Source organism: Trematosphaeria pertusa (genome assembly GCF_010094035.1).
Source record: "Trematosphaeria pertusa strain CBS 122368 unplaced genomic scaffold BU26scaffold_8, whole genome shotgun sequence".
NCBI classification, from domain to species: Eukaryota; Fungi; Ascomycota; class Dothideomycetes; order Pleosporales; family Trematosphaeriaceae; genus Trematosphaeria; species Trematosphaeria pertusa.
In genome coordinates, this window is record NW_022987219.1 from 550,247 (window position 1) to 575,112 (window position 24,866).

A 24,866-nucleotide genomic window follows, 5' to 3' on the forward strand; every position below is an offset into this window, starting at 1 on the left:
CTAACCCCGGAGCCTAGTCTTGAGCCATGCCGGAACTCCTCCTCACAAACTCATGCAGCGCATTCGCAGTGATCTGTGCTGCGTTGTTGTCGTAATTCTTCCAGGCGAGACTGCCAACCCAGTTGATGCTCCCAACCCCGAAAACGGCGCCTCCGCTCGCAGTGTCGAAATAAACAAGATCGCTTCTTACCTTGTCCGATGTTGTTCCTAGTGTGTTCACCATAGGAAACAAGATCTCCTCGTTGAACAAGGCGTAATTATCGGAGTGGCCGCCAGCAAGCTTCGAGGTCGCAACAAGGACTGCGTTTTCGGGCGTGCCGAGCGAGTAGTCCAGGCGATCAATCTCGTCCCCCGACGCCGCGCCTTGCACAAGGCCGAAGTCCCCAATGATGTCATTCTCCTCCAGTCCGTGGCCTTTGAATAGGAACGCGAGCTTCGGATTTTGCCTTGCTTCGGGCACGATCCCGTAAGGAGCGCCTTGCCCCATGCCGCACGCATCGGAGCCCAGCCCACAGATGCGGTTCGGAGTTCGTCCACGGCTGCGCCAAAGCCCTCCTTGTTCGCCAGTCAGCGCAAGGAACCAGTGGCCCGGAGGCAGGCCAAACACCCTGCAGCCTTGATCTGCTCGTCGAACTTCGAGTCGATGAGTGCGCTTGGGATCAGCATCGTGTCCAGTGACCCAATAGTAGCCGTTTCCACCTAGATACATGAAGAAGCGACCTGCCGCAAGGAAGGTATCATATGCATCTAGCATGGCGTATGTAGGGTATTCTGGATGGCTGCCGGTAAGAGCGACTTGATACCGAAGCAGCAAGGGGGTCCCGTAGCGTGAGAGATCGTGATCGGTGATCACGTCGTAATTACCAGGCCCAAGCTCCTTGTCAAGAAAGCCGATGAACCATAGGTCAGCGGGTAGCTCGCGGGGGCCGCCGAATCCCCAGTGGAAGTAGCTTTTGACCAAAAGGTGAGCTTGTGTAATTACCGAGGTGCATGCTTACATGCTAGAGGGACTTACTCTGGCCTCATGTTGAGAACAACACGCTTGGTTGATGAGTGGGTGGTGCCGGAGCCGTCGTTGTGGCTATCATAGAGAGAGATGCCCAGGTCGGGACGAGCCTCTAGAATGCGTATGTGGTGACCGCGCTGTACAGCGTCTGATCCTGGAATGTCAATATGAACGTCTCTGGTTGTGTCGTACATGCGGTCGTTGGCATAGGCCGTGTACGTGAAAGTTGGGATGATCATTACCACCTTATTCGTTGGGGGCTGTTCTAAATCAGGCCTGACGAAGAATGGAACGATATCTTCAGACTCGTCGTCGTTGATCACCACCCCGTAGCATCCGGAGGTAAGGGCCTTGGGCAGAGTGAGGTCGAAGTCAGTCGCCCACGCTGCATCATCCACGTCGTCGTCGTGAAAGTGGATCGCTCCATAGCCGTAAGAAGCACGACTCCACGCGTTCTCAGACGCGTCCCAATCGTGTCCTGTCACGGCTCTTGCGGGACAATTGAAGAGAATGCCTCGAAGGGCGCCGTTGGAGACATCGACAATTTGGTCGGTGGGAATGTCCTTGGAGAAGTCGAGGTGCAGGACCGTTTCGGAGGCAGCACCGCGGATGAGTTGGATCTTGAAACTGTCGATCTTACCATTGAAGGTAGCCGAGTCAATGGGGACGGCCGCTACGCGATCCTGACTCGAGGAGCTCGCAAGGGTCAACGGCCGCGAGGACGAAAGGATAAATGGGTGCGTTAGGGGGAGGGATTCCTGGTGCGTCTGCGAGGTGGCGACATGGCTCGCCTTGCTTTTGGCAGACGCGGCCACGGCGCGCGCAGAGGCGTCGAAAGTGAAGGTGAGGAAGTACCAAGAGTGTCGTGCGAGGCTGACGTTAAGGCGCGCCGTCTGACGGCCCTCGTCGCTGCCGACAGCGAGGGTCAGGTTGCCGTCCGCATCAATGAAGGCGGCAAATCCCGCACGCCCGTCGGCATCGAGGGTAGAGAAGAGGTATTGGTCGTGGGGTGCGTGCTGAGGAAGAAAGGGCTGGGCCCAGAAGGAGACGGTGAGAATGGCGCCATGGGTGGCGTCGGCGTTGACGAACCACGGCACTGTCGCATACGAGCCGGGCCGCGAAAACTGGGGCCGGCCAGGGTGCACAGCTGGGGGCACCCCTTCAATGGGCTGGTGATTTGGCGGTGGCGCGTTGGCGTGCGAAAAGCCAGGCCCGAGCCGCACAAGCCGGCTGGTGTACGAAGGGCGATGGCAGGACACTTGGACGCCCACGCGCTCCCCAGGCGAAACGACGAGGGGGTCTGCATACCCGATGATGTGTCGAGCGGCCGTCGCAGCTGAAGACATGATGAGATGATGAGCAGGACGGGCGACGAAGGATCCTGAAGTTATGATATATCTATTTATCCCCCAACCATGTCCTGTGCTGACTGCCTGCAGGCGGCGTAGCTCTTGTCCCACCCAAAAGGCCGCTGACCCCCGCTCTCTCCTGTTCGACCCTCCGTTCTGCCCAGCTCTTCGAGATGGCCTCCTTGAGATTGAATAGGTGCGTCCAGTGTCCGCTCTGTTGGTGCTCTTCCCGTCACGTGCCAACGGTTGCACCTTGCAATTGATGCGAAACCCCCGAGATTCTACGGCCGTTGCTAACCAGTCGCCGCAGTCCCTTGGTGCAGAACTTCCTGGCATCCGTCATCGTGTGCTTGCTTCCCGGCATCTAGTAGGCTTTCCCGAAACATTGGCAGCGACAGACTAACCGCCGCAGTGTTGCCCTCACCGTGTTGGGCGCCGGCGGCGGGCCCGCCAACGCAACGCGCATGGCGAACATCTCGAACACGACGCTTTATGCCGTCTATTTCGTCGTCGGCCTGTTCAGCGGCTCAGTAGTCACCACCATCGGCCCGAGGAACACGTTTCTCTTTGGCTCCATTGGCTATCCCATCTTCGTGGGTGCCATGTGGTACTGTGAGCCATCCCCATGCTCCATCGCTGGCCCACAGCAGCTGAGTGCGCGCAGTCAGCAAAACTGGTCACATATGGTATCCAGTCTTCGGCGGCGTTGTGCTGGGCGTGACAGCTGCTCATCTGTGGACTGCCGCCGGCTTTATCGCCTTCTCATATGCGACTGAGCAGAAGAAGGGTACCTTCATTTCGATGCAATGGGGTCTGCTCAGCGCCGGGGGTAAGCAAACCATGTGTCCCTCCATCCCGTTTGGAACCTCACGACGGCAACACAGGCACCATCGCATCTCTGGTCGCATTTGGCATCAACTACAACGCAGCCGTAGTCAAATGCCCCGACTCCGTATACATCGTTTTCATCATTCTTATGTGCTCGGCATTCTTTGTTGCCCTTTTCGGCATCGTCAAGCCGGCGGATGTGCGGCGAGACGACGGAACGGCAATTGCACACTACCCACACAAGGGCTTTTGGCTGGAGATCAAGGCCCAGCGCCAAATATTCATGGATTGGCGAATGCTCGTGCTCATTCTGCCAATGTTTGGCTCCGAAAACGCCATCATCATCTTCTCGACTTTGAACTGTAAGTTCCAAGGCTACGCGGAGACGCAGGAAGTAGACGGAAGCTAATTCGCCAAGCCCTGTATTTCGATGTTCGAACACGCAGTCTAAACTCGGTCATGTTTGTCGCTATGCAAGCTGTCGGCGCACTCGGCATCATGCCGCTGCTGGATAGTCCAAAGATTGGATCTAGAAGAACTCGCGGCCTGGTTTCCACCACGACGATGGGGCTCGTTACCATTGCGACTTGGATCGGTCTACTCGTTTGGCTCGACAGAAATCCCTTGGATCCTCTGAGCCCCCCTCTTTGGGGCTGGGACGACGGCCCGTTTGGAGGATTCTTCGCACTGACCCTTCTGCTTGGTATCAACATGGTTGTCGTGAGTGCTTTTCCACGGAGCTGTTTTTGCCGAGGCCGTCGCACTAACAATAGCAGTATCAAGTGGTTGTGCAGTGGATTATTGCGGCCTTAACAAATGACCCGGAGACCCTTGCTCGTTATGCTGGGTTTGCTAAAGGGTGTCTGGCTGGCGGCCTCTGCGTAACCTTCGCCACCGAAGCCGCAGGCACACTGACCCAGACGGACGTTACGGCCTTCTGTTTCAGTCTGCAGGGTGCGGGTTTGGTGTGCATGCTTGCCGTTTGCTGGTTTGGAGTTAAACACACGAACTATGGCCTGGAGGATGCTGTGATTGTGCCCGAAACAGTCGAACTGGACAAGAAGAACGATTCAGGGCGATGTGTAACACCTCAGTAGCCCACAAGGCGAACTGTCTTTGTATCTACGGCCTACTTCTTCAGCGGCAGCAGTTCACATAGCCTATCTTGAGGATGAGCTAGGCACTCAATACGAACGGCCCGCTCCCGTAGTGGCCGTATCGTGTCAGCACTAATGCGTTAGCGCGCCGCCGCCAAACGGCGTACGCGTATGATCGGCAGTAGTTTCTACTATAAACTTGCAGACCCGCAGCTGCGCCGTGAGAGTAATTTCGAAGCATGCTTTGAAAAGGAAGGATGTGAATCATCCTGCATACGTCTGACAGCCTTGGCGGTGGCGCGACTCGTCTTCAATTGGATACGACGGCCGGACCGCTTCCCCGTGCCGGTCAGGAGGAAGGAGGAGGAAGGGAGAACCAGTGCGGCGGAATAAAAAGGACCACCCCATGTACTCAGATGCGAATCTCACACCACACAACACAAGCCCCGGTTTACGCCCGGCTCGAGGCTGACAAAAGGTTACAACAGTCCCGCACAATGCCCCACTTTAGCCGTTCTCGTATCTCCTTGCCCCTAAACGTTCCTCAGCCTAGTTTCGCGCCTCACCCGTCTGCACCGTCTGTGTCGAATGGCATCCCCAAAACAATATGACATCAACGCGGATCGAGGGCCGGTGTTGTACGTGAGTGTATGGACGGTCGCTGGAATCGCCATTCTGGCGCTCATCGGGCGCTTCACCTCGCGGAAGATGAAGGGCCAGCGCTGGCTGATTGACGACTGGATGGCGCTGGCTGCACTGGTGAGCGCGCATTTACAGGTCGAGAATTGAGAGCTTTATGCTGATGGCTTTCTAGATTCTAGCATTGGGGTGTTGCGTCTGCTCCACCATCTGTAAGGGCACCCAAATCAAGCACGCTGGTGTGCCGGGACGCTTAGCCCACTGACATGCGGTTGCCAGCGGTGAAATTCGGTATCGGGAGGCATCTAGAGGCCCTCAAAGCGACGTTCTCGCCAGTACCCTTCTGGAAGCTCCTGTTCGCCTACAATCAAATCTACGTTATGACCGGCCCAGTGAACAAGATCGCCATGCTTCTCATGTACCTGCGCATATTCGACACGCCTTTCTTCCGCAGGACCGTCAACTGGGGGATCATGGTAAACGTCGCCTGGTGGCTGGGAATGTCGATATCAGGCGTCTTCACTTGCATCCCGGTCCAGGCATACTGGTTCACCGATATACCGGGAAAGAAGTGCTTCAATCTGCTACCGTACGACCTTGGTTACGCCGTCGTCAACATCTCTCTCGACGTATTCATTCTGCTGCTCCCGGTTCGAGAGGTCTGGAAACTGCAGCTCACGAAGCCGCAAAAAGTTGCTATCAGTCTAGTCTTCCTCATCGGTGCTTTGTGAGTCTGCCACATGTGATCTTTGTAGATATTTTTGCTGACGGGAAACTCCAGCGCTTGCATCACTGCCCTTATCCGTCTCTTAGCGGCAATTCTTTATCTCAACGACCCAGACTTTACATGTAAGCGCTCACAACCCCCCTGCAACCAAGTAAACACAGCTAACGATGGCCCTAGGGGTATATCTGGACGCCCTAATCTGGACCGCCATCGAGCCGCTGGTAGCCGTAATCTGCATCTGCCTGCCGATGCTGCGCCCCATCCTCCGCTACGTCCTCCCCGCTCGCTTCACACTGAGTTCGCACAGCAAGAGCGGACAGCGCGGGACGCCGCGACAGCAGAACACACTCGTCACTATTGGATCCTTGACGCAGCGGGAGCGACGGAGAGTGGACACATTTGGGTTTACGACGTTTGACGATGATGACGAGGGCTCGCAGAAGGCGTTGCATATCACCACCAGCCGGCGCGTCAGCAACGATGACCCGAGGCCGGAACACGGCATCACGGTTAGGCATAGTGTTGAGTTATCTAATTATCCAGCCCGTGGGAGAGATGGCGGCTGACTTGGTAGCCTCTAAAAACACTTATTTCAATGAGAAGTACGGATTTTATGGTATAGATGTTTTTGCTAGTGCAGGACATGCTACCTAGAAGGATGGATGGATCCATGGAGCAATGGAAAGATCGGCTGAAAGAAGGTGAGGCTATGGAGTCTGTTTTCATCTGAAGAGGATGGTTCGCCCGCGGGAGAAAGCTGCAGCGCTCGCTTAGAAGATGAAAGATCTCAACGTCGCCTCTGCTCTCGTAGCCTCCGACCCACATTCACACCATCGTAGAATCATTTGATATTCTCGACTCAGGATTCGCCTTCCTTTAGCCGACCCAAAGATTGTCCATTGAGGCAACTGCATCTTTGCAGCGGGATGGCTGTGAGGAAAGAGGGAGGGAAGTGGCATCTACTGTAGCCGACCTACCTAGGTACTTGGGGCTAAGAAGGCTGCCCGCACGTCGCGTTTTACGACTCAACAGAAGCCCATCACTGGCATCGTCACGCAACATATGCAAACTGCACACCCAGATCTTTTCAGTTCATATGACTTGCTAACTCGTAGCGCCAACGCCTGCTCCAGATACCCAGAGGATGTTCTCAGAATCGCGCATACCTACTCTTGCGACTACTCTCCCGGCGCGTATTTGTGCAAAAGATGTAGGGGTTCGGGATACTGAAGGAATTCTGGCAGTTTCGCGAGACCTGTCCCCTCCTTCATAGCTGTTTCAAGAGCTGTCAATATGCGCGGAGAATTTACCACTCAAGTTAGGCTTCAGTGCGAGTGCCATGCACAGCTAATATCGCCCAGATCAAAGTCCACGATCTCTTCAAGAACCGACTTTTCTCCACGAGTAGACAGTGCCAATGCTCCAGCCGCCAAGTTTGTCCTTCCGAAGTGGCTGTTTCGGGAACACGAGAGGATGTCGCCTCTCCTCAGGACATGGAATCCGGAGCAGAACGCCATCAAAGAAAAAGAAATATCAAGAGCAACAATCGGCAGCGCTTCATTGGATCTTTCCGACTCCCCTTCACGATTCCGTATGCAGCCAGCGATGGGGATGAGGTATGCTGATGATAATTCAAAGCCTGGCTTAATGTGGGTTTTCTGTTTGTTTATTTTATTCTGGAGGGCGGCAGGGCGTGTTGTTATGTGAGCTTGCGAGTGGAACGGCCATCTCAGGGGTGTGACTTTGAGCAGATTGATTCAAAGAGAGGGGAAGCTGGGATTAGGGCAGAGTAGCTAGGGAGAGGACGTCACAGCTAAGCGGGGCGGATGAAAGGCAAGGGGGGAGGCCAGCGTGGGTCTTGAATGGGAAAGCGCTGGTTAAGTGACCCTAAAGATGGATTACCCTGCTCGGCCGAGAAGTTCAGCATCATGGCTCGAGGAATAACAGATTGATATCCATCCAGATTTACATATCCAAGTTCATTTCTTCGACATACAGTTCGTCACGCACAAGCCTACCTTATACTGCTATCCTGCCCACTGGTTATGCTTCTCCCACTCAAGCCCAATGAGTCGTCGCCCCAACCGCACTCCCATCAACCGGCAACAGGAAATCACTAACCACGATCCTCCCATCCGCTCCCCTCTTCCCCTGCACAAGTGCCACATCCACACTTGCAAGACTCCCGTTCCCCCAAACCTTACTCCCACTCCAAGAATTCCCACTTCCCTTCTGCGCACTGCTCAAGCTAATCTGCGCCGCATTCCCGCTCGACCCTGCATTCAGCACTGCAAGATTCCCGTTCAGCGTCGTCACGCTCGTCTGCAGCTGGAACCCCACTTGCGGGTTGTTCCAGGCCGTGTTGCGCAGCATGACGAAGTTGCCCGCTTGCTTGTTGTCCGTGAAGCCTTTGGCGGCGTTGGAGAAGGCGATGCAGTTCGTGATGTTGTGGTTCGCGGGACCAATGTCGGCAGCGTCGCCGCCACCGAGCTTGAAGCCGTTGCCGTCGCCCGCAAAGTCGGGGAAGGACCACCGGTTGAAGCCATTGCCCCAGGAGATGGTGTCGAGAACGGTTACGCTGGATTTGAACTCCCTGTGTCCTAGCTGTTAGCATCGTCCGCTCGCATGCACACTTTCTCGCATCTAGCGGAGCGGGTTACTTAAAATATACGTACCATAGATCCAGCCCATCGTCGACGTTGTTCCATAGCCTCGCTCCCTTCAGCACATTCCCCTCCCCACTCCCTTCCTTACACGCAAACCCATCCGCACTCTCGCCATTCTTCCTCGGATCCCTGTTCATATAGCTATCCAAATAATACACCTTATTATTCGCGCTAGCGCCCTGGATCTGGAACCCCGTCTCATAGTTATCATGGGTCACAATCCTCTCGAACAGATTATTACTCGAACTCTCAACATACACACCATACGGCCCATTGATCAGCGTAATCCCAATGATATTCCAGTAATTCGCGCTTTCGATGTGTAGCACTCCGCGGTCGGCTTTTGCGACGCTGCCGCCCACAGGTGCCGGAGTGGAAGGAAGCGCTTCGCCGTCGATGATCGGGGTCTCGGAGGCGTAGGCGCTGAGCGTGTAGGGGCTGTTGGCGGTGCCAGATTTCTTGATTTGGATATTGGTGCTTGGGGAGTAGGTGCCACCGCGGAGGTAGATGGTATCGCCCGGTACGGCCTTGTCGATGGCGGATTGGATGGATTTGAGAGGGGCCGTGAGGGTGCCGGCAGAGGTGTCGGAGCCGGTGGGGGAGACATAGATGGTTGTAGCCAAGACAAGAGGGAGGGTTGCAAGCAGGAGAGCAATGCTCCGTATGGCCATGGCGAACGGACTAGAAGGGGGGGAAATATGTACAAGAAGCGAAGAAACCAGGAAAGCTTGAAAAAACAGGAAGAGAGCGGTCCGTGTATGTTGACTTTAAGTAGTTCATGCTTTGCTCGTCACTTATCCCCAAACAATGCTTCGAGCAAACAGACCCCATGCTGAGTTTCGACAAACTGAGAAGCCATCACCGAGCATACCTTCGATTATTCCGCGGCGACTACAGAATGGCCGTACCGGGAATTCTTCTCCTCGATTTTAATTAAGGTCGTGGTGATGTCCCAACCCGGTGTTTCGCAACAGAATCCACGAATGAAATGGCGGCTTGGGAGACTTGGCTGACATGGATAGCGCAGCCTATCGAAAGTTAGGGATTGATTGCAAGGACGCCTCTATTCCCTCCCCAGATGCGACGTTGAGTATGAACGGAGCGTCCAAAACCAAAGTAAATACTAAAATCAGAGGATCTGCGCAACCCACGCTGAAATGCATACATGCAAGAAAATAGAGCTGTGGAGAGGTCTTCGCATACACTTTGAAGGCCATTGCGTGCTTAATGTTCTCCTATTTGACGCCTACCGCGACCCTAGTATAGTGTGTGACTTACTGCACCCTAAATCCAACCCGGTGGAGCCTGGTTTGACCTTAGAATCGGAGAGTCGGGACTGCATGGATGCCCGGAAACTCTCCACCCCCTCTTTGGGTGCAGCCTGATCCTGAGATTCTTTGCCCCGCCTGACGACGTCCCCGAAAAAGTAGTAGAAGACGAGGAGAGCTGCCGCTGCATATCTTTTGGGAGACTGTATATCAGAGTCGGCATCGCGGAAGTCTTCCAGACACCAGGATTTTCGCCAGCGGCCCCTCTTGTCTTGATCATTGTAGCGACGAGAAAAACCAGTGAGAGAGTGAGAAGAGCAAATGGGAAAATGAGCCACGCCCATTGAACGCGGACGTATGTTTCCACACTATAAGCGGTTCCGGTAATCATGTCGGCGCTCTCAGAGGATCTCAACATATTTGTGAGTGCCGTAGAAAGCCGCTCCATGTGACGAGTAACGTTATTTGGGGGGATCCAAGGATTGAACTTGATGTTCCTAGTCCGGGGAAGACCTTTGAACGAAGCCCTGTATCGGAAGCTGGGCTTGGAAGTTAAGTCGTCGGCAGTGAGAAATGACGGGAAGGCATAATCGAAAACGGCCATTGCATTCAGCTGTGTGTCATTCAATGTTCCATAAACAGAATTGGGTTGACTGTTTTCGTGTTCGGTTGCTGAATGAATAGTTACGTTTTCGGTATAGTAGATCAATGAGCCATTGACTGCGGCGCTATCGAGGCGCTCATACTTCCATCGATAGCGGCCTGTCGTGTTGATAAGAGTGTCGATGACCTCCTCTTGGTATGTCCCCCAATAATAGGAAGACTTAATCTGCTTGACGCACCAAGATAGGACGCATTCCTGAGCGACTGGCGTTTCGTTTCGATAGACGCTCGCTGAGCCGTTTGGGGCAGCAACGATTAGCACGTCAATAAGTGGACTCCGTATATGACTGAAGTGGATGGATCCATCAAACGCCAGCTCCGGCAGATGTGTGTTCATAAGCGACATAGTCCGCATCAAAAGGGCCTCGCCAGCTTGCCCGGCCCCAGCAGACGATTCGACAGCAGTAGTGCTGTAGCCCGTCATCAATACCGGAAGCTCACTCGTGGCATTGATGAAGTATCCACACATGGTTCCGTTGGGGTAGTTTGCTCTGTCGGGAAGGCCGGTCAAATTTCCTATCCAGTCCGTCGTCGTCGTTCTGCAAGTGAAGGTGAGGAGCGGAGAGATGTCCGCACACCGGCTGCAGACCCCTAAAGTCTCATATGTTGGCCAGGTGCAATTGCTGGTAGGACAAGAAACAGGTATTTCAGGGCCAGTACCATTGCCAAAAGGGACTGGCCGAGAACCATTGCCTGAATGTCGCAGTACGCATTAGCGAGGCCCTAGTGATTAGATGGCAAAGAAGTGAAGAAGATGACGCTAACACTGGATGCTCTTCGACTTGCAAGACTCACATGCGAACCAAGAAGCCTGTCCTAATCACCTCAAGCGCTCAATTAACGTCATGGACGTGATATAGTCAGAGCACCCATACCGCAAAATAGCACATATTATATATGAAGCAGTTCGACGTACCATAAAGAAAGTTTTGGACGACGGTCCAAAGAGTCGTGTCTTGTTGGACCATTGGCACACCTCCCCGAATCTCGACGGTAGTTTCAGGTTCGTACCATACGACCTTGGCAATTGAGCTATTCCCTTCAATGTTCCAGCGCTCGGGAAGGTCGACAACTTGCTGAAAGAATGTGTCATTGGCGATTAGAAGCAGCGTGAGGATAGCTCCAAGAGCAGCTAGGGACCTTCCTTTCGTGCGAAACAGGAGCAGGACGGATCCCCAGGCACCGCGAGAAGCTTTATCGAAGATTTCGAAATCCCACATTTCTTTAGAGTCTTTCCCGTGAAACCAGTTCCATTTTAGCTGGCCGAGAGCTTCGGATGTGGGCAGGATCAGCGCGGCCGACGCGACCTTCGATAGAACGGTATTGATGGTGAGACCGAGAGGCCACTTGGTTAGGCTCTTGTTGTTGAGATAGAGGAGGATGCCAATAATAGCACCCATGCATATCGCACTGACAGCCCAGCTAACGAGTTCGAAAAACCACCTCTTGAAAGCATTTTCCGATGCATTGAGCTGTGCAAGTTTCCTTTCGAGCTTCTGGGTAATGTCGAGTGACTTCTCTTTCTTGGAATCCCCGTAAGAGGGTGGCGGTGGTAGTGTCTCATTTTCTCCGAGTGCTTCGCGACGATTTGGGGCTTCTGAATCCCATGTGCGGGGCGGAATCCGGGGCAAAGAAGACATCGTCGTTTGTTCCTTTCTGGACGTTATGATTCGATGTACCCGAAGCTTGTATAGGTTTTCGGGGCGGGCCGTCAGGTCGTTCGAGCGGACATACGGCTATTGGACCAAGGTTGTTCGTCCTTCCGGGGATTTGACAAAGATGATGTAGCAATAGGTGCTTCGAGCCTGTCCGTGTGGGTGCACAACAAGAAGTTTAAAAGAAAGGATGGGCGAACTATTTCCCTCGCGAGGCTGCGGACTATGCGTTTCAAACATCTTCGAGCCGCCAGGATTTTCGCCTCCTCAAGATAAAGGTACGCTCAGAGGTTGAAACCACTCGTTTCCAGCTGTAGGCGCTCCAAATTTACCTGAGTGTATTCGTTCGTGGTATCAGCCCAAAGCGTTGCGCAGTCTGCACGTTGACGCTGCGGCACAGCCTGTGGGCGGCTACATCTCTGGGCAGTCCGCGAAGGGTCCGTCTACGGCGGTAGATCCGGAGTCTAAGCCACGAGATAATTTTTGGGAGTAATCGATGCATCTCGCAGTCGGTGGACTCGTGAAAGGCGCCGAAGAGGCGTTGGTTGTAGCGTCGTAAGTGGAGCCTCGAAATTGAGGCATGCCGAGGATTAAAATTTTAGCGGCTTGGCAAGGTTCACGTGATGTGATTTTTCACTTCAAGATCACCACTAGTTTCTTGGTCCCGCAAGGAGATGCGACAGCGCACTGATAGTCCTATAGTTATAATCGCTCGGCTTCTATTAACTATAGCATCTCGTGTTTCGGTGTATCACTAATATCGAACGGGAAAGAAGGAGGCAGTGACTGGGGAGATGGATTAGAGTGCCCTACGTTTGTGGTCGCATTGCAACCCCATAAGTAACCTTTTCGTCTGAATTTGTGGTTCTGCTACCTCGAGCAAGTAGCAACAGCGGAACTACCAAACCTAGACCTGTACGCAGAACAATGGAGTCATTGCTTGATTTCGTCTAGGAGCATGATATAGAGCATGAGAGAAGTAGGTCTAGCCTCCATAGCGACACTGTATATAGGAGACGATAAGGTTAGCTCCTTTGACTTCCACAATTTGTGACTGTTGCGCAGGTGGGACAGGGATTTCACTAGCGAACGTGTCACCGACTTCCCAACATGACGTAGCGCGATGGGAGCGCAAGTATCGCGCAGCAAACGAGCGTTGCGAATTGACCAACTTGCCAAGGCGTAGCTGTCCTAGAGTTCTAGCCCTGTTCGCAACTCAATGGGCAGTGTCGAATTCATGTTGCCTCCATTATCGCGGCGAGCACAGCAGCTCCTGCTTGCGACTGCTGTTCTCCTTTTAGTTTGTTTCTTTTCCTTGAGGGTTGGCACCGCCATACCGATTTCGCAGAACCACACGGCGTTCGAGGCCGAGGTGGAGCATGATCTGCTCGACGACATCTACAACACCACGCTTGGGGTAAGTATCTCGAATGGTAATAGAAAGAGTTTTGCTAACCTGTACTTGCAGTTCGGTCAGATTCTAGTAATAAACCTCCCCGAGCGAACTGATAGGCGCGATGCGATATCGCTCGCAGCAGCGTACAGCAATATGAGGCTCGACTGGATACATGGCGTGAAAGGAAGCGAGGTCCACGATTCGACCCTTCCAATGGACAAGGGCCAGGATCCGCCGTCCGAAGGAACGAAGGGCAGCTGGAGAGCACATCTGAACGCTGTGCAGGCCGTCATTGACCAGAATCTGACGACCGGGCTGATCATGGAAGACGACATGGATTGGGACATTCGGATCCGCGATCAACTCCGCGACTTCGCAAAATCCGCTCGAGCATTGCTTCAACCGCTCGCATCAGATCCCTCCACCTACGCCGATCCTTCGTTTCCCACTCCAAAACCAGACGTGGGTGTTACGAACATCCACTTCGATGCGCTTCCGGAGACTGTACCTCCAACCTCCTTTCCTTATGGCGACGACTGGGACGTTTTGTGGATCGGACACTGTGGGATGGCTGTACCTACGGCTGGAACCAACAGCCACGGAAAAGGAAGGGTCGTCCACGAGAACGATGCCACCGTTCCAGTCAGAAGCAAAGTCTCTACAGAGAACGGCCCAGCCACGTTGACCACGGAGTATGCGGACCATACCCGTCTGGTGCATCATGTCCACGTACCAGTGTGTTCTACCACCTATGCAGTCTCTCAGCAAGGCGCACGTCGGATCCTATATGAGCTGTCAGTGAACAAGTACACCTCCACATTCGACAACATGCTACGAGAGCTTTGCGATAGCGAGCGAGATTTGAAGTTGACATGTCTAACGGCGCAACCCTCATTGTTCAAACACTGGAGGCCGAGAGGAAGTAGGAAGTCTGAGAGTGATATTTCGGACCATAGGGAGGAATGGCGGGATGTGGCGAATATCCGGTGGAGTGTGAGATTGAATATGCCGAAACTCTTACGAGGAGAGGCCGAAGGCTGGGTGGACCAGTACCCTAATTAGATTGCCGTTAGTCGGCCCAGACACTATTTTAGCAGCGTGGTTAGACGCCATATGACTGGGCTACCATATGACTGGGCTATTCACTTCGAGATGTAGATGTCGCTGGAGGCTCTCTGTACCAGGATTGGCCGCGAAATATTTTACATTAGAGAAGCCGTAGTTAAAGTGACTGGCGTATATCGGCTATGGCATCTCATGTTTGGGTGCATCGCCGGTCTCAACGGGGACAGGCTCGGGCGCCATGGTAGGAGGCGCAGCCTGAATTAGGAGGCCAGAAGGTCCCACATACCCCGGCACATATAACTCTTTTGGATCTGCAATCGCTCTCTTCCTCCGCTGCAGCCACCGCGCAATATAGAAGCCGAAAGCAAAGATAGCTAGACCACCGAGACAGGCTCCGGCGCCAATTCCAGCCTTAACTCCTGTTGAGAGCCCCTCATTATGCGTTGGAATAGATCCATCAGATGCGGGTGACGCAGAGTGGACCAAAGAGCTGGTGGTGAGGGCGACTAGTCCGGTTTCAGATGTGGGAGACGTCGGGAAGGAGGGTGCGGAAGCCGAAGGGATCGTTAACGTAGGGAATATGCGATGCCTATTCGGGTTATCGCTCCCACAACAGTCAACACTGCTACCACAGCACCACCACTCGGACGTGCTCGTCCCGTCGCATGGTGTCAGCATGAAATTTCCGAACTTCTTTGCGGCATCCTAGGAATGTTAGCCCGACAGGGTACGTTAACTACACTGCCGACATACATCGTCCGTGCAAATGTTCAAACAATTCCCATCCTCCCAATTCTTGAAAATGCAAGAGTCCCTCCAGTATGACGGCCCCTCACCACCGCCTGGAAAGAGGGCATTTTGGCATACGCCATTCGGTAGACAGATGTCGTTGGTACCATCCAGATTATTGCGGTTCAGCACACAACATGTCGGCGTATCAGGGCATTCCTGATAAATGGGGTCTCGGTTTGTCGTCCCATTTGAATAGTAGCAGTCGCACAACGCAGGTGGGGCGAACAGAACGCCGCAGAGAACGAGAAGGCCCAATGAGGAGGGTGTGCGAGGATGTTGACGGATTCTCATCCGGGACAGCCGCTGTATGTCCTCCATTCGAATTGGAAAGTGAAGAAGCGGAGGAATTGTCGTTCAGGGAGTCCTAGTCGCACAGAGTGTCGTCGTGAACTCGTGGTGACGACTTTTCGCTCGACAAGATCTGTCCCAGGCAGTCCATAGTGCGAAGTTCCTCCCAACCAAAACAAATCCTTCGCTGCGACTACGGGAGTGTCATGTTGAATGAAGCGGCGAAACTCATCTGCGTGAGCGAGGCACAGCACGAGAGGAAACTCGGTAGGTTCCTTCATTGCAAGAAGACCGTGATGCAATACCCCTCTTCTTCTGCTTTCCACGGCATTGCGATTCAAAAAAGAAGGGAGTCACGCCTCTACGTTGGTCTCTGGAGGATGCAAGGAAGTCGAGAGTGGCCTCGCGAGGGTCGTGGAGATGAGTCGTGGTCGGAAAGGACGGGACGACTGCTGCCTTCTCGTTCGAGAATCTCCAGGATTCCATGAGGTGATAGGGTCTGCGGGTTCCAGATCTATTGCGCATTAACAGCCCTGCCCAAAGGTGACATCCTGCAGCAAATAGGATCCGCGAGTCAACCGCCTCATTCATATCGTTCCCTTGCGCTCGCCCACTGGGTGCGTATCCGTGGAGCCATGGGCCCAGAATGACCCATCTCGTTGAACGGTGAACGAAAAGGTCCCTCCGCAACTGCGGTGTGGTCTTCATTATTGTGATGGAGTTGCATGTAGACTATGCACACGTTCTCGATGACGTAGTGGAGCGGGGTCTAGGTCCGTGCGTAACGTTAGCGCCCGTTGTGCCACATTTAGCGCCCATCGACTGTAAGCGCTGGGGGCCATTACCGGTTGTCGTCATGGGACACTGAGGCAACACCGACTTGATGTACGTGCTCATGGTTTTCCCGTGTGTCGGTTCAGCGACGCCATACTTCCCAGCTCAGTTTTGGTCCACTGTTGCCTCGGGCATCAAGGACGCCTCCAACACTGCTCTCACTTCGTCTTATCCATCGCTAATTCGGCCTTGATCCTACGCAAGACAACTAGGCATCAGAAGCTAGCGGTTCTTCTCTCACGAGATACTACGGTGGAAGATATCCGCGACAACACGATTGGGCTGTGTGGCGCAGGGAACGAGGGCCGAATAATACCTTGATATGAATACCTTTCCAAGATTTTCGTCTATGAGGTGAGAGTGGGATCTGAAAAACTTGAAGCTCGACTGTGGAGACTCCGGACGGCCGTGGCCTGACGCATCATGCGTACGTTTCATCATCTCAAAGGTATACACCGTTACGACCTTCGATGATATACGGAGGGGCCTTTTGCTTAGCAAGTGCTATATTGAATTGAATTGTGCTAACGTTCCAGTCCTGTTCATGTAAGTCTAGAGAAAGCCAGAAGGCTGAGAGGGATAACTCGATTCATAGACGGAGCTAACTGGACGGTATGAGATTGGGATGGTGTAAGCTTCCTCGATAAAAGCTGCAGAAGCTCGGACCGGGACTATTCCCTTACATTTGTCTGCCATCCGGTTGGCGTCTTGGTGACTAAGTGCTCCTCGAGCTAACGCAAGCCACGCATGCAGTCAACGAAACCAAGCATAGCCACGTGCAAGGTAAGACATGGTTTAAGGTACAAGTAGTGACTGACCAACAAGAAAGCGACCAGGGTGCGATCCTGCACTTCCAGCTAATGCACGTCTTGCGAAATGAGTGACCACCGAAAAGCTTCTACCCGAAAATCCAAAGGTCCGGGAATCAAAGGACCCTGGAGGCAGCCGGTATATAGACTCTATCGTCCAAATATATAAAGAAGGTGAGGAGAAGAGTAGAGGCAACCGACCACCGGTGGGAGCGCGACTGACCTCGAGCCTTACTGTCCTGCCTTACCCTCTCCCGCCCTGATATGATCATAGCTCGGCTCCCGTCCATTCCATATCCAACGACGAGCGCGTAGGTATCACCGAGCAAAACGAAGCTACAATGAAAGTCCAGTCTAGACTCGTAAAAGTAGAGGCGGCAGACGGGAAAGTCAGTGAAAGGAATGTGGTGGATTGGGGTCGGTGACGAACTTGCATGCGGCGAGGTATCCGGTGTGGGGTGAAGGGCATGCAGAGGTGACAAGCCGCGAACCTAGTTTAGCCCGAAACTCGTAATACCCCGCTGGCTTCGGGGAGCGTGAGATCTTGAATTATACCATGGCCTCATTTCTTCACATACCATAGATAAGGTGTAATGCGAGTGAAAAGCCAATCCAAATTGGAGACGGTCGCGTAGTGATGGTGGAAGTTGACGTAGGGGGAGATACTCCTTGTGCAATTCTCTGGACCCGTACAGAAAAGATGCATATTGCGCATGCAGTGACGGACCCTGGAGCTGCCTCCTGTGATGCTGGGTTGCAATGACCGGTCGGCGGGATGTTGGTGGAGTGCAGGCCCGTTGGTGTAGCGCTGAGGTCAGTCAACATAGCAAGGATCAAGCCGTCAAAGCGAGAGCACGTTCGCGTATCAATTCTACTCTTGAGCCAACTTCATTAATTCATTATCGTCTATCGGACATCGATATACAAGCGTGACGCCGAGGTACCGGCACGTGTGCGGGTGAGGTGTGACGATGTGAGTGACGAAGTGCCATGGGTTGCTCAAACGGCCATTGGCGTGGCAAGCGTGAGTGGAGATTCGCTCTCAGCCAATCGCTTCCTTCCGGGCTGCAGAGTCAAGCCGCCGCCAAGACCAATCGCATGCAGCTAAGGTCCACGATTGGTTAGCAGCGATTCTCGTGAACTAGGTGACTGGGGGAAATTACAGGAGCAGAATCGATATTCGATAAACTGTGGAGTTGATGATAGACGAGAGATTCCGTAGCGCTGAAAGCTGCGCGCACTGCTGAGTTGAATCGCCCATTATCGCGAGGATTCGGCCCTCCAGAAAGCCCGGTCTGACGCCTTACGTTCCAGGGTCGCTCGTCCTGTGGTTTCACCCCACCGAATCCGTACCCCAACATTCATGCCGTCCCTTCCTGCTTCCAATGACTGAGGAACCACTAGATTGCACTACGTCCAGTGCGACGGCACATCATCGTTCGAGGCTTGTCAGGCGGTGGCCCGCTGTGAGAGTTGGCGCCGGTGGGGACGGGACGGTGTTTCGAAGCATCGCACAAAGTCGGACGTTGGGATGGGTCCGAACGGATAAAGGCACCTTGTTCCCCCTGCAGCTCATGCTCTCGCTCCTTGTATCTCCTGTGGAGAATCCAAACAGCACCTTAATTCCACTTCTTGTTCCTTCTTTGGGCAGCGCCCGAACTACTCTTGCGGCCACTCTCGCTTCCACGCTTCCTTCTTGGGCTGTGCCTGAGTTACGTTCTTGTCCTTCTTTTTCCTTTTCCACTTCAATACCCACCATATATCATTATATCATCTCTTTCGTAATTAGACGCCAACATGCATGGACGTCTGATCTTCCTCGTGGCATCCTTTACTCTCTCCTCTGTCGCTGCACCAGTTCCATCTGTCGATGTAGGTCTAGACATGAACCCGATCGCTCTTTCGACCGCTGATGACTTTCTTTAGAGCATTCGCAGCGACACGTTGTCGGCTATTGGACTCCCACCTCGACATGTCATGCCGAGCCCTAACTTCATCGAAGCTCTCCGCCGCCAAGTCACTCCAGATAGCGGATCCCCCGACCGTCGTCAAGTCACTCCAGACAGCGGAACCCCCGACCGCCGCCAAGTCACCCCAGACAGCGGAACCCCCGACCGTCGTCAAGTCACTCCGGATAGCGGCTCTCCTGATCGTCGTCAAGTCACTCCAGACAGCGGACCCCCCGACCGCCGCCAAGTCACCCCAGACAGCGGATCCCCCGACCGTCGTCAAGTCACTCCGGATAGCGGCTCTCCTGATCGCCGCTGAGTTATTCGCGACGGAAAGCTAGCAGGTTCCGATCAGGGAAGATTTGTCAAGCTGATTGCCGACCCCATCTAGCTAGGACATTATGTGAAGCTTGGGACACGAGCTGGACCAGATGTTGACCGAGGTTCCCATTTTTCGTTGTTTCCAACTGTTTATTCTTTTCGATTCGCCAGAAGCCTAAATCCACCCAGGTGGAGGTTGGCTTTTAGGAACCTTGGGGGTCGTCGGTGAGAAAGGGTTGTAGCCGGAAACCCTCCAGCCTTTGGGGAGTAGCTTTACTTTCAACTCCTTGGCTCTTGCTCTTGGTGTACCGCCTTCTGCAGCCGAAGTTATTTTCCTTTGCATGTCATCCGGGAGACCGTAGAGAAGCGTAGCAATAGCGGAAGTCTTCCATACGCCTAACTGGCCGCTTTCTTTTGCAGTCTTTGCTATGGTTGCACCGAGAAACCCAGCACTCAGGAAGAGGAGGCTAAGGGGAAGTATAAGCCATACCCAACGAACAGACACGTAACTTTCCAGATTATACGCCACGCCGTTCACCATTTCATTGCTGGAGGATGACCGGACAACGTTTGTCATGGCGGTGGCTAACCTCTCCATGTGACGGGTTAGGTTGTTCGGTGGTAGCCAGGGATTGAACTCAAGACTGCGAAGCTTGACGCTGGTCCTGTCGCTGGTTCCGAATCGGAGAAAGGATTCATTGACGGAGGAGTTTGCCACCGTGGTAAAAGACGGGAAGATGTCATCGAATACAGTTATTATTTGGACGTGGGTGAGGTTTGAAACTCCGTACCGGGCTTCGGATCCATCAACAGTGATATTTTCAGAGTAGACGTTCTTGGTTCCGTTTAACGTCGGCGATAACACTACTCGAGTAGTCGTCCATGGAAATGGACCTTCAGTCGTGTTTGTGACGTTACTGATGACTTCCTCCTCATAAGTGGCCCAGAAGTACGTCGAGTTGATTGTCTTACTACACCAGGAGAGCAGGCATTCGTGGGCAACAGGTGCCTCGCCACGATACACGCTCGCGGAGCCATTCGATGCAGCAACGATCAACACATCAGAGATTGGATTGCGAACATGTTTGAAGTTGATGGAGCCACCAAACAATGGCCGCCTGTAGACATTAGTGGTTAGTGGAAGTGCACGCGTCAGCAGAGCCTCTCCGGCGGAGGAATTGCCAGAGTTGACCAGGTAGCCGGACATGAGAACCGGAGCCTCGCTTGTGGCGTTCAGGAAGTATCCACACATGGTGCCGTTGGGGTATGTCCTAAAATGGCGGAACGATTAGGAAATGCTTCATCTTTGTATTGCAAGGTCGACTTACGATTCCGTGCCAACCCCGGTAAGGTTTGATGTCCAGTCTATTCTTGTGTCGAGGCATGCATACGTCAGAAGTTGCTCAACCTCTACGCATGCACTACAGACTGCGAGCGTCTCATAAAGTGGGTAAGTGCAGTTGCTCGTTGGGCACGAAAGCGGAATATCTGGGCGCGTCGCGTTACCGACGATGACCGGCTTAGTGCCATTGCCGTAGAAGAACCTTTCTGCCACGGCTTGAATATCTTGATCCTTCTGAAGTATTTCGAAGCCACCTTGGAGCAACTTGCCGAATTGAGGTGCATATTCCACCACTCTTGGAATCGAGCTGTTTCCCTGTATCATCCAGCGAGTCGGAAAATCGACAACCTGCTGAAAGAATGGATCAAGCGCAAGCGAGAATATAGTAATAACAGCCCCCAGCGCAGCTAAGGTCTTGCCTTTCGTTCGGATAAGCAGTAGAAAAGCGCCCCATGGACCCCTGGAAGCGTTATCGAAAATCTCGAAGTCCCACATCTTCTTCGAGTGGCCTTGGAACCAGCTCCATTTAAGTTGGCCCAGCGCTTCCGAAACCGGTAGAATGAGTGCTGCACCAGCTATTTTAGAGAGCACCGATATGAAGGCGTTCAGGGTGAGATAGCCGGGCCAGTTTGGGATCTTCTTGTTCCTGTAATAGATGAGGACTCCGATGATGATCGCCATAGAAATGGCGCTTATGAACCAACTAATGATCTCGAGAAGCCACCTCTTGATAATGTTCCCCGAAAGATTGTATCTCCAAATCTTCTCTTCGATGCGCTGCGCGATGTTTGAAGATCGGTTGGTTCTCTCTAGAACTGGTGATATCGTCGGCGTCGGATTCGGGTTCGAGGCGTCTTCAAGGATTCCCAGTCCCAACTTACTCTTCCTTCCGGGGTGCGGGGCATCTTCGTGAGCTTTATGTGCCTTCTCTGATTGAGGGGGCTGAGGGGCGGCGTGGAGTTGGATACGCGGCTTCGCGGTCGGAAAGAACCGGAGCGCAGGCCGGCGAGGGGGGTGCTGGATTATCTCAGGCGGCGGCTCCGGTATTGGCCAGATTGGCGAGAGATTCGTAAATTGGGTGGCCGGAGAGACGGGAGAAACGTTCGTGAATTGAGTGGACGCAACCGCGAGAAACTGGATGGGCCGGTCATGAGGACGGATTTCCGGAGATGGAGATATGGGTGAGATCGTTCGAAAAGTCCTTCTCGTCCCGTTGTTATCGCTCGTTTCGAGGAATATGGGAATTTGCGGGTATGGAGGCCACTGCCGTTGCCCTTGCGGGTACGGCATCTTCCGGAGACGAGTGAAAGAACTAATGAAAAAAAAGGCTGGTGAAGGGCCAGTAAATACTGGCTCTGCCTGCTTCAGCAGCGGTAAACGAGAGAAAGTCCTGTCGAAGGTTCGAAGAGAAGATGAGACCAGGCCGGAAGAATAGCGGTTCCCTTCCTCCAACCTGATGTTATCGATGCATGACCGCGTAAGGCGCAGTCTATGATTGGGAGCTAACTGAAACATCAAACAGTGTAGTTACCGGGGCGGTGCGTGGCTACCATTCTGGAAAAGAGACATTCCCGATCCGAGCCTCCAGTCAGCGTAGAGCGAGCGCTCAGGTCACCGAGCCAGCGGCCCAAGAAACATGCCAAGAGAGGCGGCTGAAGATTGCCCGCTCCAAACCAGATGCGGCACGGACGTCGGATGCCATCAGACCGAAGCGCAAGAAGACTTGTAGCCCTACAGAATGACTGTATAAGCGCCTGATCATGGGATCGTCCATTTTTGGTGTTGGTTATAGCCGCTGGAGGACGCCATAAAACACCCTATTTGTGTATAATTAGTCGTTGGCCCCATCGTTGCATCGGAAGAATGATGACGCCTGTGGCACAGTCAGAGGCGGCTAGTGATGTGAGGCAAAACCAACACCAGAATGCCATCATTCTGTTAGAGATTCGGATGAAGGCTGTTAGTATGCGCTACAGCAAATAAAAAGATTGTTCTCCTCGTCTAGGCAGCCGCGAAGGCATTAAGGAGGCGTTGAGGCTCGTGAGAGCGGTGGTGTTGATGTTTGGATTAGCGCGGAGGTTTGGAATGAAACGCCGCCAGTCCTAAAAGGGGAAAGCGCTAACCTCGCTAAGTATTTTTAGAGTCCCACAACTACCTTATCGATAGGAGCTTTTCCTTCGCCAGTCCACAAGAACCGCTCCATAAACGGTCTTTCGCGCGGGACTAAGGTGACGATGTAGTACTGTGGCTGACACTCAAGCGCTGGTCACGTCCTCGAAACCTAATATTAAACACATCCATGCGCGGTACTTTCTGTCCCGACACTTCCTCGGAGCCTCATCTTTGGATACCTTCGAGGTGTACATAACCGGCCGCCGCATATTCCGTTTCAGGGTCTCCCTTCTCGACTTCACATGACGCCGTCAGCATGTACGGAAGCTAGTTACCCCGCAAGTTCAGCCCCTTAGGCTTCTCCGTTTACTATAGGCCAACACACCCGCCCCAGGATACTACCAAACACTATGTTTCCATCGCCATCATGCGATCTTCCCCCTTCTCTAGGTCCCTTACGATCCTTCAGTCGGAAGTCCAAGCTTGCAACCTTCTTGCTTCATATCATTTGTACCTGCAGGGTCATACGCGAAACTCATGCCTCCACTTTCTCACGTCACCCACGTGGGCCATTCCGCCCAAAATACATGCAGCTTATCGGGTTTGTCACTCCAGTCTCTCCGAAATCGCCGGTGACAACAAGACTGTGACCCAACGTCAAACAGGGACCATTGGCTTCACTTCCTGCCACGTCGAAATGTCATCAGCTTGTGCATTTCGAACCATGACACCAAATTCTGCACCAGGGAGCAGTGGTTCATGAGAAACAGCCAGGGTACTGCCATTAGCCCGGTCCCGATGTCTCTGCATTACCCAGCTTTGGGCAAGAATTTCATGGCAGGGAGTTCGCCAGGACTCTGCTCGATCGCGCTTTCATGCTTCACTTCTTCATTTTCAAGACGTACCTTTCCTCTCACAACCACCCACATCACTGTTGCTCATCGAGATACGTGAGAGCAGAGTCCTCTACCTTTGGACATCCGACGTAGGTGCATCACTACCACCATTGTCACACGGTTCTAAAAGCACTTCAATCAGCGGCTACAAGGCCGCAATACTCACAAACACTTCCCCGCACACCCTCGCCTGCCCATAATAACATAAACCGTTCATATCCAGGCCCCAAGCTCCTTCCGCTTCACCGAGTAAATCTTTACGCACCTTTCCAGAAACACCACTACTCCCCTGCGTGGGGCGAGTAGCCTACCCTCCCCTCTTTAGTATCTCGCCATAGCTATCCAAGTCGAGACGTAAACTCACCGCTAGAAAACCAACCCCTCCAAGAAAAGCTCCTTTCCCCGAAGCGTGTAGAGCATCTCGTATCCGTCCAAGACGAGCTAGGCTAGTTCGCCATCTCTCCAGCAGCAAAACCTGCTAGCGAGAAAGGGAGAAAGGGAGCTCTATGTACTAGAAAATAGCGGCAGAAGGCCCTACGCAAGAAGCCGCAGCCATAAACAATGTTCCCCAAACTAAAAAAACAACTCAGAACAGCCCACCACGCTCAACCCCTAAGAAAAGCGTGCCCACCCTTCCCGACAACAGAAAGATACCCGGCAGCCATCCCAATACCAATGATTCCACAACCGCCCCCCTCTCTGCATTCTTGTCCCCTTACCTTACACCCACCCACACATGCCCGCCGTCCTTCTAACATCACACCAAACAACAAACAACGAACCATCACACTACACCCCACCCCACCTCACCACTCCCTCCCTCATTCCTCCCTCCCAAAAAAAACCCCAAACAACACCCCAACCACACCAACCACAACAAGCAAGGAAAAAGAAAGAAAGAAAGAATCCCATCACAACGACGGGGAGCAACTAGAGCGAATCGCAAAACCCAAGAGCCAAACATCATCCTAGCCAAACCCCTACCAGCACCATTACCAGCACCACCAGCATACCTCTTCTCATCCATCCACACACGCCTCGCCCCCCACCCAGGCCGGCGCAACGCATTCATCCAACAGCCCCGGTATAGATAGACCCTCCCTATTCCTTGGTTCGTCCTTGCCAACTTCACCTTCTCCATACCCTCTATACGCTCCGCGTGCG

At 53.3% G+C, this 24,866-nt stretch overlaps 9 protein-coding genes across 9 annotated transcripts; 4 read left to right on the forward strand and 5 right to left on the reverse strand.

The window, feature by feature from the left end:
* Positions 1-13: 13 nt before the first annotated feature.
* BU26DRAFT_428545 (uncharacterized protein) lies at positions 14-2,352 on the reverse strand (the record flags this gene model as incomplete). The annotated part of the gene is made up of 2 exons (XM_033823792.1): positions 14-950; positions 1,016-2,352. 2 exons carry the CDS (start codon positions 2,350-2,352, stop codon positions 14-16), a joined length of 2,274 nt encoding a protein of 757 aa, XP_033682994.1.
* BU26DRAFT_325352 (uncharacterized protein) lies at positions 2,085-4,366 on the forward strand. The gene is made up of 8 exons (XM_033822111.1): positions 2,085-2,392; positions 2,446-2,551; positions 2,666-2,722; positions 2,768-2,967; positions 3,020-3,184; positions 3,240-3,545; positions 3,602-3,900; positions 3,960-4,366. Exons 2-8 carry the CDS (start codon positions 2,529-2,531, stop codon positions 4,278-4,280), a joined length of 1,371 nt encoding a protein of 456 aa, XP_033682995.1. The 5' UTR covers positions 2,085-2,392; positions 2,446-2,528; the 3' UTR covers positions 4,281-4,366.
* A 502-nt stretch (positions 4,367-4,868) lies between these two features.
* BU26DRAFT_505760 (uncharacterized protein) lies at positions 4,869-6,212 on the forward strand (the record flags this gene model as incomplete). Its single annotated transcript, XM_033826870.1, has 5 exons — positions 4,869-5,039; positions 5,095-5,158; positions 5,199-5,646; positions 5,701-5,768; positions 5,824-6,212. The coding sequence occupies 5 exons, from the start codon at positions 4,869-4,871 to the stop codon at positions 6,210-6,212; spliced, it is 1,140 nt and encodes a 379-aa protein (XP_033682996.1).
* Positions 6,213-7,704: 1,492 nt separating this feature from the next.
* On the reverse strand, positions 7,705-8,983 carry BU26DRAFT_551412 (polysaccharide lyase family 9 protein; the record flags this gene model as incomplete). Its single annotated transcript, XM_033832101.1, has 2 exons — positions 7,705-8,239; positions 8,322-8,983. 2 exons carry the CDS (start codon positions 8,981-8,983, stop codon positions 7,705-7,707), a joined length of 1,197 nt encoding a protein of 398 aa, XP_033682997.1.
* A 219-nt stretch (positions 8,984-9,202) lies between these two features.
* BU26DRAFT_325376 (uncharacterized protein) lies at positions 9,203-12,054 on the reverse strand. The gene is made up of 3 exons (XM_033822112.1): positions 11,160-12,054; positions 9,516-10,936; positions 9,203-9,340 (listed from the first exon to the last, which is right to left on the reverse strand). The coding sequence occupies exons 1-2, from the start codon at positions 11,881-11,883 to the stop codon at positions 9,597-9,599; spliced, it is 2,064 nt and encodes a 687-aa protein (XP_033682998.1). The 5' UTR covers positions 11,884-12,054; the 3' UTR covers positions 9,203-9,340; positions 9,516-9,596.
* Positions 12,055-13,117: 1,063 nt separating this feature from the next.
* BU26DRAFT_505763 (glycosyltransferase family 25 protein) lies at positions 13,118-14,356 on the forward strand (the record flags this gene model as incomplete). The annotated part of the gene is made up of 2 exons (XM_033826871.1): positions 13,118-13,315; positions 13,367-14,356. 2 exons carry the CDS (start codon positions 13,118-13,120, stop codon positions 14,354-14,356), a joined length of 1,188 nt encoding a protein of 395 aa, XP_033682999.1.
* A 91-nt stretch (positions 14,357-14,447) lies between these two features.
* On the reverse strand, positions 14,448-15,568 carry BU26DRAFT_325395 (uncharacterized protein). Its single transcript, XM_033822113.1, has 2 exons — positions 15,113-15,568; positions 14,448-15,064 (listed from the first exon to the last, which is right to left on the reverse strand). Exons 1-2 carry the CDS (start codon positions 15,467-15,469, stop codon positions 14,540-14,542), a joined length of 882 nt encoding a protein of 293 aa, XP_033683000.1. The 5' UTR covers positions 15,470-15,568; the 3' UTR covers positions 14,448-14,539.
* Positions 15,569-18,879: 3,311 nt separating this feature from the next.
* On the forward strand, positions 18,880-19,350 carry BU26DRAFT_565417 (uncharacterized protein; the record flags this gene model as incomplete). Its single annotated transcript, XM_033833395.1, has 2 exons — positions 18,880-18,954; positions 19,009-19,350. The coding sequence occupies 2 exons, from the start codon at positions 18,880-18,882 to the stop codon at positions 19,348-19,350; spliced, it is 417 nt and encodes a 138-aa protein (XP_033683001.1).
* Positions 19,351-19,527: 177 nt separating this feature from the next.
* On the reverse strand, positions 19,528-21,984 carry BU26DRAFT_531466 (uncharacterized protein; the record flags this gene model as incomplete). The annotated part of the gene is made up of 2 exons (XM_033831028.1): positions 19,528-20,623; positions 20,681-21,984. The coding sequence occupies 2 exons, from the start codon at positions 21,982-21,984 to the stop codon at positions 19,528-19,530; spliced, it is 2,400 nt and encodes a 799-aa protein (XP_033683002.1).
* Between the last annotated feature and the right edge of the window lie 2,882 nt (positions 21,985-24,866).